We start from the raw sequence: 11952 nt of genomic DNA on the forward strand, positions 1-11952 counted from the left end.
AGAAAAGTGAGTTTGTGCGCACACAGGATATTAAGTGAGATTGTACACATTTTCTGGCCAGAAATACATTTTTATGTTTAGGAGAGTTACACATTCCCAAGTACATTATACTTTACAAAACAAAACCAAAAACAAGTATGGGATAATTTTCAAAAGCATTTACATGCTTAAAACTGGGTTTTAAATGTGTAAAATGCACTTTACACATATAAATGGGCTGTTAAAAATTGCTACAATAAATGCCATTGAACCGTCAATAGGTTTTAACTACATTAAGTGCACTTTAAGGGGCTGATGCAATACAGTGCGCTCAGCATCTGACACGGAGTGAATGGGATAGCGCTCATCACATGCAAATGCATGTGAATGAGGCTATTACTCATTCACTTCAATGCAAAAAAATAAATGAGCGTCTCAGACGAACATTTATCACTCAGTGTTAATAGCTGAGCGCATTGAAAAGAAGTACAGAAAAGCAGAAAAAACTGCTTTTTTGTACTTCTTTTTAAAAGTAAAAAAAAACAAAACTCAGATGGCCGCATTGAAGACCGACGCTGATATTCTCGGCGTCTGTGTTCACAACCGGCAGAACGCCGGTAACTGCGGGGTCGCATTAGCAAGGAGGCGCTAAGGTCACGCAAGCGATCCTAGCGCTTCCTTGCTAACGTGAGCCCCTAATTACAATTTAGCATGGCGCCCCCCCCCCCCTTGCGGGCGCTGACTTTCCAGCGCCCGCTTTCCACGCTTTTTATTGCATCGGCCCCTAAGTGCGTAAATGGGCTTTTGAAAATTGCTAAGATAGTATGTTACATTTACATGTTACATTTATGTTACGTGTAACTTCTTTGAACTTTACCTTCTCTATGTGTACCTAGAAGAACATGAGTCACTATTCAGTAAGCCAATGAGCAACAGAGTTATCCAGGACAAATCTCCACTGAATGCACTCGGCTAACTAGATAAAGTTAAGTACTTTATCTACTTTCGCGATAAAGGTAGGGGGGGGAATTAGTTAGAGCCGGGGGCGGGTTAGTTAGGGGAAGGGAGGGGAAGGTGCGGGGGGTGGAAGAAAAGTTCCCTCCGAGGCCGCTCCAATTTCGGAGCGGCCTCGGAGAGAACGGAGGTAGGCTGCGCAGCTCGGCGCGCGCAGGCTGCCAATTTTGGGCAGCCTTGTGCGCGCCGATCCCGGATTTTAACAGATACGCGCGGCTACACACGTATCTATTAAAATCCCACCTACTCTTGTTTGCGCCTGGTGCGTGAACAAACGTACGCGTGTGCGTAAATTTGTAAAATCTACCCCTATATGTATGTTTATTATGGGGTGGATTTTCAAAGGGTTACAAGCGTAGGTTACGCAGGTAACCCCCAAAAACCTACCCCAAACCCCCCTGCGTGCCCCGGGACGGGCGTAAGTCCCGGGGCTTTCCTGGGGGACCATGTCGGTGGCATGTCAGGGCGGGGCGTGTCGTGGCCGGCGAGTCATCGAGGGCGTGTCAGGGGGGCATGTCGCGGCCAGCGCATCATCGGGGGCGTTCCAGGGGCATGGCCGCGGCCTCCGGATCAGCCCCCAGACCGGACCATGGTGCACCGGCAGCCGGCCTGGCAGGCGTAACTTTCGCAATAAAGGTAGGGGGGGAATTAGTTAGGGCCGGGGGGCGGGTTAGTAAGGGATAGGTGCGGGGGAAGGCTACGCGTGTATCTATTAAAATCCCGCGCCTGATGCGCGAACAAAAGTACGTGTGTGCGTAAATTTGTAAAATCTACCCCTATGTGTGAGGGGGATAAATTGCAAATGTTTTCGCAAACAGGCCTTACAAATGTAAAAATGCATAAAACTCTGAAGTGCTGACATTTCTGCACATTTTGGGATGTTTTGCCCATTTTTACCTGTGCAGGCCCCTGTCTACAAAAAACATTCTCAGCTTAGTTCATCAGCCTCTTGGTTTTAATGTGACAAAGTATTTTTAAAATCTGTGTACAACATATGAAAAGCTCTTTTCATTTCCATCTTAAATGTAGGCAGTTGAAAAATCTGCATTGTAGGTGTACAGCACTGCCGGATACTGCTCTGCGTGCTGAAGGAGAGCGAGGAGCAGTTTTAACAAAAGTTATAGTTGTTGTTAACTAGTCCAGATCCTGGGTCCTGCCTCTTCTGAAATTCAGTATTGCTTTCATTTCAGTTCCCTACCATTTCCTCCTCCTTCTTGCCTTTATACTTCATCTTCTTCTTCCTTAAATGATGTGGAAGCTCTTGAATGATCCGAGTCAGACAACACTAGCATGGATAATGTTGAATGTTGGGTCAGGTAAACAGACTCCCTTTCATCTTCTGCATAAGGGTTCTTCTGTGGCATTGGATCAGGAAAGCGCCAAAAAATAGTTTTCTGTAACACGCAGACTGTTGCACCCAGAACAAGACAAATGCTCGCTACTGTCCCAATAGCTATCAAAAGCATTGTTAAAACATTGGACGTTGTAGTGTTAGCAATAGAAGATGAATATGTATCTCTTGTTTGAGCAAATATGGTTCCCTGTGCTATGTTAGATACATCCGACCAGAGTGAAGCTTTGTCCATGGCACGAATGGCAAAATAGAGCACAGTGCCATTTCCGAATGCTAAATCCTGAGGCAGAAGTGAGAAGGTTTCCTTGAAGCCAGTAGGCCGAGGGGTGAGATGGGAAGTATTAACCAAGATGGCATTTTCAAAGCTGTCTCTTAACATCAAGGGATTCATGCTCCTCCTGATCTCATAGCTTGCAGCTGCGAATATAAAATGTTTGCATAGATTTTATAAAGAGTTAATACAGTAGTTGCAAAAAATTTTGAAATTACCATTTGCTGGCAAAGCAAACTAAATAATTATGATTCCCTGTTTTCATTCTGATTAGTTCATCTATACAGTAATGTACAACGTATTGGAGCAAGTTTCAAAACTGTGCAGGCACTTTATCTGAGGATTTTGCACCAGTTCTCAAAGACAAATGCACATATTTTCCCTTTTAAAAATTGCCAAGAAGAAAGTGCTTGCAGACATTTGCAACTCCTTTTTTTTTTGTGGATACTTTTTCCAGCAAAAAAAACCAAACACTGGTAATTTAGAAAATGCAAAACTATGCTTGTTGCCTTCTCCGGTCCACTCCACCCCAGGAATACTGCCAGAAAGAGGTGGGTAAAAGTGCATGTGTTGTGGAGCAAGATGCACACGTTTACTCACATACAAGGTGGGCAATTTTCTAATAGCCATCCTACTCAGCAAGCAACCATGTACACGGGGTCAAGGGCTTTCGAAATCACCCTCATTACCAGCATCTCAAGAGTGGAGTCAGAAAAGGTGACTTATAAAACTAAGGGGACAGGCTATAATAGACAGTGCATATCATTCACTCCAAAAAGAGAATAAAAATAAAAGAAATTAAATATACTAGCACAAGAAACAATACTTGATATTTAGAACAATCTAGATTAGATATGGCCAACTTTGGTTTGGAAGACTGAAAACTGGTCAGATTTTCAGGCTATCCACAAGGAATACTCATGAGATATATATATATGGCACACGTTTAGATTAAAAACTAGGTTACGCTGCATATTTCGGTTACCTTGGAACACTACACCTGTTTGTGGGTTTCCCCGAGACAGAACTGATGCTTTAACACCTTTATTGGTTTGTACATCTCTCTATATAATACTGGCTGTATGGCAGGTGGAAACAATATTCTATAGATGTCAACTGGTTTTAGGAAAATGTGTTATTATTAGAGTGTTCTGTTTTATATAATTGTTTTATTACCTATTACTTCCTCACTTGTGTCACGTGAGCAAACAGATGGAAACAAATATGTAAAAATGCATCTATTTAGTAATGGCATTCTATCTCTTCCATTTAATCAATATATAGGAACCTATGCACTATGACAGGGGTGGCCAACTCCAGTCCTCATGCACCACAAACAGGCCTGGTTTTCAGGATATCCCCAATGAAAATGCATGAGAGAGATTTGCATACATATTCATTGTTTGTGGCTCTGGAGGACTGGAGTTGGCCACCCCAGCACTATAGTTTAGCATGAACACTAAGGTAATGCACTAATGGTTTATTGTGCACCCTGACTAGGCATCACAACATGTTAGCAAATACCTGCATTTAAATAAAGGAATGTCATATGCAAATTAGACATTACTGGGCCCATGGTAACAGTGTGGTAGATTCTCTTCTACCTACTATTTACCATTAGTCCTCGAAGCCTAAAAGTTAACACCTGGAACAGACAATGTGTTAGCTTGAAATCCCTCATGCTAATTATCCCAAATTTAAAGGGCTAGTTAGCATGGGGCATTTCAACCAACAATGCAGACCTCGACCTACCCTTCCCTAAAGTTCTGAATCCCCTAACACTAAGAGGCACCCATCCAAAGCAGCACAATTTCTGATCCATGTCCTACCCATCTAAAATAAATCATTACCATTCCAGAGGGTCTTGATTTTCACCAGTAGGGACTAGCCCTTCTGCTGGCACTATTGCACTCTGAGTGGTGAAGAGCTGCTAGTTAGTGTGCAGCAGTACTGGTAGATGGGTTTTCACATCCCTCTTGCTGGCGAAGACTGGGGCCTTCCAGACTGATAGGAGAGGGGTAGAATTCAGTCCAGAGAGGTAGAAGAGGTGTCGAGGGCTAGCTGCTTTGATAGGGGCAGATCTTGATGTTGAGGGTTCCAGAACTTTGGCAGGGAGCAGCAAAGCTCTGCACTGACTGAAAAGTTCAGGATCTGCATCAGGTATCAGGGTGGTCTTAATGGTGGAGAGGGGCAGGTTTGGAAAGATTACAGCTCCTATGTTAACTAGTTCTTTCACTTTGTGTCGGTTAGCACAGGGGATTTCAATATACAATGTACACACACTGCACTTGTAAGCTTTGCGTGCATGTTTTTTCTGCATGCCTACTGAAAAGACTGCTTTTTAGCGGGCACACCAAAAAAAAAATCAGTGCATCCTGCATTGTGGGATTTAAGTGTTCATGTTACATTTTTAAGGAGATGCAAGCTAAAGCTATTTGAGCTTTCGTTTTAGTGCATAGGCCCCATGGTATTTGCTTGCTTCTCTTGAACATTGTTAACTGTCATCTTTCTTATACCTGACCAGCGTCTGAATCCTTTTCAGTCTGGTTTCCAATAGCATCATTCTGTAGAAGCCCATTTCTCTCTGCCTCCAAAGTGTTCATTTCTATCTGCCGATCTCTCCTGTATTCTGTGCTTGTCTACCACTTTCATTTTTTCATACAGCTGTCATTTGGCATTTTTAGGAGTTGTTCTCTCCAAGTTCTCCTCCTACCTATTCAGACACTTTTTACAGATGTCCTGGGGCTACAAATTACCCAGCCTGCTTTCCCTGTTGGACACGTGCCTCGGTGATACATCCTTGGACTTCTGCTCCTTTCCTCTAGGCCTCATAATCTCTAGATCTGGATTGCCCTGCCACTTTTACACTGATAAATGCCAAGCTGTTTCTTTCCTGCATTTAACCCGTCAATTGTTTCCTACGAATCGGTTTTGCTTCTGTCACAACCTCAAACATGATACATAAATGACTGAGTTTCTTGCATTTCTCCTTCTTCCTCATCCTGTGTTGTGTCGTCTTTGGCTCATATGCCATTTACTTCTTCGGTTGCTAAGAATCTTGCTGCTTTTTGTTTTACCCTAGTTCTTCAAATTCCACATATATTAAGTTGTAAAATCACACCATTTGATATTAATGTGGTTCAAATAAATCCTTTTCTTTCTCTCTCTTCAACCTTATCCGTTCTTTAGTGACCTCTTCATTAAGTGTCTGAAATTCCTTCCTCCTCTATCTCCCTGCCTGCACTTTGTCCTCTCCAGCCCATTCAGCAGCTTATTGGATTTAACAGTCTCCAGAGTTTGCCCACATTCTCCCATTGCTTATTTAGCTAAATTGGCATGTCATAAAACTCAGAGCCAAGTCATAATTTCTAGTCTTGACCTTGCTTTGCATTCATAAACTCACCCTGTTTATGATTTCTATTCACACCTCTACATACTTTCTGTGTTCTGACATTTTGCATTGTCTATAACTCCACATAACTGTATTTCAACTAACTGACTCATTTCTCCACATATATGGGACAGTCTCAACCTCTGATATGTGCCTATTTCCTATCCCCCCACTTGCTTTAAAATTATTTATTAATGTTTTTCTCTGTTTTTAACTTTCCCTTTTCTCTTTGCCAAATGGTAGTTTGTAGTTCTCTCCCTTACCTTCCACTGCATTCCTTTCTCTGAACTCAATTTACATCTTTGTATTCAATTGCTTGTGAAAGAGTGCAGGCTAGGCCCTCCTTAACAGGGTCGGACCAGGCATTCAGGCTGGTCTACTTTAAGAGTTCAAAAAGGAAGTCAGCTCCCAGGGGAAATCCTCTAAGAAATAGGATAAAAATTTGAGTCCAAGTGGAAACAGAGAGGCCCCAGGGACTCCAGGAGAAGACAGCTCCTGTAACATAAGCTGTCCTACCATGAGTATAAGGGAAAGGCAGTCCCTTCAAGATAACTGCCCTACGTCTGTGTGATGCCACAACCAAAGAATGTTGGTGTATTTTGATTGCACTTAAAAGCCTCAGACCGTTTGTGCTATCTTACACTGCTGTTTTGTTTTATAAAGTGCTTTGGAGAAAGGTGGTATATAAATGCACAAATTTAGAAAATTAATAAGGCCACTTTTTAAATAAATTATAGCTTGCTCCAACCAAACTTACCATTTCCCTGGTCATAATTGTCCCCTGGTGCCGTCCATGACAAATGAAAATTATCATCTTCTATCCTGACATCAAGATCAATAATCTTACAGGGAGGGAACACATCAATCGGGGACCCTGGTGGAACTTCAGTTACTATGAAAGTGCCAGCTGTGGTTGTTCTGCTAAAGCCTCCTATGTTAACTTGACCTTCATCATCATCGATTAATGGCTTCGGTGGGTTCATCTGTATTGTACCTGAAGAACGAACCAAAATTAATCAAAGGTCTGGACCCACATACGAAACATCCCTCATCTATTGATCTCAAGTTATCATTGCACAGAAAGCTTCTCGCTGTCTCTCTCTCAATCAGTTTGAGACAATCTAACTACTAAAGGCCCTAGTATCAATAGAATTTTGCTGTGAAATGTGGGATGGGATAAATCTTCTTGAAAATAAGTGTAGCCCCTGTTTTCCAGCATATTGGTTTTGCATTTATTGGGTCCTCTTCTTGCTTTTTCCCCAGCTTTTTGTGGGATATGTCTCAGGGATATAAGTTGCCCTTGGAGCATGTGCAAAGGGTCTTTCTGCTCCACAGCAGATTGATCCAGAGGTGTGAACGTCTTTCTGCTGCCAAGGTGGACTGATCAAGAAGAGAGTTGGTATGGTCTGAGGACTAACCATGGAGGAATCTTTGCTGCTTCACAGTGGACTGACCCAGAAGTTTGGCATTTTACTGTTGGATTTTTACTATTGAGGCCCTGATATCCAGATCCAGAAGGACAGGTGAATCCTGGTCTTGAAGAGCTGGGTTTCTGATTTTCACCTTTGCTCCCAGTAAACAGCAAAGGGTGAGAATTTTGGGGGATAAATTTAAGATACATTTTTAGGACATTCGTTTTTTTCAGTAAGGTCAGTGTCCCTTTACTGTGGACATTGGCTGTTTCTACTGACAGTGGGTAAGATTGCTGATTTTGGAAAGGACTGTTTGAAGAAATAATTTTGATACAACTAGTTTTGTAAGATCTGAAGTTTTGTTTCCCCCTTGTGGGGCAGGGACAGTGGAAACAGTGGAGGCTGGATCAGTTAGAGGAAGGAGAGTGGCTAACCATGGACAAAGAAACCATTGCTTTGCTGATCAAGATTTTTGCAATACTTTTGTGGATTATCCTTTTTGAATTAAAGATTTTTCAGTTGAACACCACCCACTGGACTCTGTGCTTCATTTAATGGTGCCTTTGACCTATGCACTACCGGCCACTGTGAATATTTTCTCATCTAAAGAGTATGTGAAGTTAGACTCAGTTATGCTGCCCACCACTGCACCAGAGGTATAAACCTCTCCCCTACTGGATAAACCCAGCATCCCAGGAGCTAAAGTAGAGAAATCTGAGAGTGAATTTTCCAGGAAAGATGAGAAAGCCCTGAGAACCATGTAGCCCCTTGGATTTAGCATATCAGCAAACTGGGGGGTCCCACTACATAAGCACTTATTTTAGAAATGTACTGTGCTAGCATTTAAAATAGAAATAAACACAAGTACAACTATGATGGTTAACTCAAGAAAGACTTTGTTCAAGTATAACTGTCTATTTAAACAGGTCTCATGAATAACCTTTGGAAGGGGGTCACAAAATGTTTCTTACTATATGAATCAGAGATTTCACAGATACTGAATGGGTGATGTCAGAGACAGGAGGCGTCTATAATGTTCCCTGACATCCCCCGTGGGAGCTGTTTTGCAAAGAGTGCATATTTAACAAAACTCATTTTGGTTTGTGTTCTCTTTTCCTCCATCTCCTGTCCCGAGAGGGGGGGCTGGGATCCAAGAGTGGTGTTCCAGGGCTGTAGGGACTTGAGAGATTTTCTTGGGATCCAAGGAGGATCATGAGAGGAGACAGAAGGAGATCTCCTGTGAGAGATTCCCTCTTTATCTAAATTCTGAGACGTGGAGTTCTCACTGGCGTAAAATGGAGGACTGTTGGTACTGAAACCTTGCTTCAGAGCTGCTGTGTGAGAGACGTCTGCAGGAACTTATCATTACTAGTGCAAGAGTGATTTACAGGTGCACTACTGATGGACTAGAGGAATCTGGATCTAGGAAACAGCCACTGTTAGAAAGGAAGTCTGAGGGGAACCCACCGCCCACAGGAGTAGGCCTTGGAAAAGCCTAGGAAACAAGATCCCAGAAAGCAGAGGATTTCTATGATTTTTCCACTGACTGTGTCTATGAGTGTTTTGGGATTTAGGAAGGGAATGGTGTATAAAAATGGAAAATGTCATAATGCCTCTGTATCGCTCCATGCTGAGACCGCACCTTGAATATTGTGTACAGTTCTGGTCACTGCATCTCAAACAAGATATAGTTGCCATGGAGAAGGTACAGAGAAGGGCAACCAAAATGATAAAGGGGATGGAACAGCTCCCCTATGAGGAAAGGCTAAAGATGTTAGGGCTGTTCAGCTTGGAGAAGAGACGGCTGAGGGGGGATATGATAGAGGTCTACAAAATCATGAGAAGACTTGAATGGGTAAATGTGAATTGGTTTATTTACTCTTTCAGATAATAGAAGGACTAGGGGGCACTCCATGAAGTTAGCAGGTAGCACATTTAAAACTAATCGGAGAAAATTCTTTTTCACTCAACGCACAATTAAACTCTGGAATTTGTTGCTAGAAGATGATGTTAGTGCAGTTAGTGTAGCTGGTTTTAAAAAAGGTTTGGATAAGTTCATGGAGGAGAAGTCCTTTAACTGCTATTAATCAAGTTGTCTTACAGAATAGCCACTGCTATTACTGGCATCAGTAGCATGGGATCTACTTAGTGTTTGGGTACTTGCAGGTACTTGTAGCCTGGTTTGGCCTCTGTTGGAAACAGGATGCTGGGCTTGATGGACCCTTGGGTCTAACCCAGTACGGCAATTTCTTATGTTCTTATAGACTTTATTTTCTGTACGGATTGCAAGATAATTAGCCTGAACCAAGTCAACCAGCAAAAGGATTTATGTTTTGAAACATAGATGAAGCGGAGCGAGCTTGTCTCGCTCCGCGCTGGTAACTGAAGTAAAGTGAGCGGTAGGGGTTAAAAAGATGAGACGAAAAGGTCGACGAAAGGATAAAAGGGGGGGAAGGGAGAAGTTAGCCAATAGAAGAGGTGCATTTTGAATGGGGAGGCAGGGATTGGTGGAAAGGGGAGGATATAAAGGGGAAGCGGTTTCGCGCCTCAGTCTGAGAAGAACGGCTGAGGCAGCGGGCAGAGGCTTTCCCTCCCTCCCACCCGATAGTGGGCAGCATAATGGGGATTGTTCGTTAGTATACGAAAAGTTGTCGCAGTGGCGGTAAACCCGAGCCCATAAGGTTTGGAATTTATGTAATGGTTAAAAGTTGGAAGAAGGGGGGGAATCTCGTGTGGTGTCTGCCTGATATGCGGGTAAACTTATGCATCTATATCTTGTTCATGTGTTAGTTTATCCAGACTGAACAGTGGTGTTCCCGGGGAGGGATTCAGACTTACATAAGACTTATGTGACTACTTTTGGATTTTCAAAAGCGTACATGTAAAGTTTTCTTGAAAATGTTCCACACACATAATAGCAGGTGAAATTGCATGTGGGTAAATTTGGTGGGATAATATTCAAAGCAGAGTTATGTGAACTATGGAAATTGATGAAACTTATACAGAATTCTGCCACCTAATTTAGGTGGGCTGTTTAAAAATGACCCCCGATAAGAATGTTTTCTGTAGTCTTTCCATGTACATGCTTGGTAGCTAAGTATCATAAATAGTCCTCTCAGTATGTAAAACAATATCTGCGTGAAATGCTACTTACCATTATCAATATAACCTGGTACATACATGGCATGATTCCAGCTCCTTATTGGACCTAGGATGATGGTTTTATTTTTCCCTTGAACATAAACTTTCACATTGTGTCTGCCGTTCTCAGTGAAAGAAAACAAGTACTTTGAATATATACCATCATTCTTGACAACATCAGCACCTGGGTAGGAAAATGTTAAGATTAATAATGGCATAAAAAATGTACAATATTTTAACCCATGATACATGTAAATGGAAGTCAGTACTTATCTGGCTATCTGGCGTGGGTGTCCACTACTTAGCCAAATAAAGTACTTATCTAGCTAAGTAGCGGCAAACTGTGCCAGGTAGCCGGGTAAGCACTGACTTACCAGCTATCTGGCAGCTGCTTCCCGGTGCCAGATAACCGGATACATCAGTATTTATCTGGCTAAGTGGCAGTGGCTGCCAGCACTTACCCAGAGTGTTCCTGACTTTTTTTTTTTTCTCCAGCCCTGTTCGCACCTTTCTGCATCAGCCTGCTTGTGTGTTTGTAGGTGATAATAAGCATGCACTTTTGTCTTGCCTGCTAACACCATTCTTGCATCCATCTGCCAGCTCAAAATATCATTATAATGGAGAAAAGATCCACCAGGTCAGTCACTGAGCCCACATTCAATCTCCTGAAAATCCACTTTCACTGTTTTTATTTATTTATTGAGTTTTATATACCGTCATTCGGTTTCGCCATCATAACGGTTTACAAGTTTTGAACACACTGCAGACTTTGTGCCTGGACCCCCATCAAAGTTTGACAAATATTTGTGATCTATTATATGCTCTACAACATTTGGGCCTGGCACCATTTGCCTTGTCCAAATGAATAGTCTGTGGAGGAAGGGTATGGGATGGGATCTACCAGAGGCAGAAGAGGAAACAGAAAGATTAGATCATGAATCAATTGTTCAGCTGAACCCTGTAAGTTAGCTGTGAAATTGAGCTGGTTGGATTGGGTGTCCATAGTTAGCAAGTCTGTGTATGAGATTATGTATTTGAATACTGGAGTTTGTGCCTCTCCTGTGTTGTGTGTTTCAGGCTGTTTACTGATGAAGGATAAAGGTGTGCATTATATGAGATAAATGAGCACCCTTTCCTCCTTCCTTTACCTTTCCTGTGCCAGGTTGCTCTTTATGGTGCAGTTTTGGCTATAAGAGAGAGGTGAAGAGGAGAATAAAGCTTCAAAGTAGTGAAAAGCAGACATGCATTGTTTATGAAGAATTTTTTCTCTCCTTGGCATGATAAAGTAATAAGGACAAGGCACAAAGTGCAATGAGGTTGAGACATTTTATTTCATGTGTTGTTTACGCTGCATATGTGTGAGCTTTTCTTTACTAACACATAGCATTAT

The 11952-nt window shown here is 42.3% G+C and overlaps 1 protein-coding gene across 4 annotated transcripts in view; it reads right to left on the minus strand.

Annotated features, from left to right (window-relative positions):
• Positions 1-11952, minus strand: part of LOC115099862 (calcium-activated chloride channel regulator 2-like) — a 69139-nt gene that overhangs the window by 2330 nt on the left and 54857 nt on the right. For 3 of the 4 annotated variants that reach the window (XM_029617762.1, XM_029617761.1, XM_029617763.1), the window contains 3 exons: positions 10576-10746; positions 6767-7003; positions 1700-2764 (listed from right to left, as the gene is read on the minus strand). In XM_029617762.1, the coding sequence (XP_029473622.1) occupies positions 2214-2764; positions 6767-7003; positions 10576-10746 (959 nt within the window). In that variant the 3' untranslated portion in view covers positions 1700-2213. Of the gene's footprint in view, positions 1-1699; positions 2765-6766; positions 7004-10575; positions 10747-11952 lie in introns of those variants that run through there. The other variant, XM_029617764.1, reaches the window with a different exon arrangement.

This window comes from Rhinatrema bivittatum, chromosome 10 (genome assembly GCF_901001135.1).
Source record: "Rhinatrema bivittatum chromosome 10, aRhiBiv1.1, whole genome shotgun sequence".
NCBI classification, from domain to species: Eukaryota; Metazoa; Chordata; class Amphibia; order Gymnophiona; family Rhinatrematidae; genus Rhinatrema; species Rhinatrema bivittatum.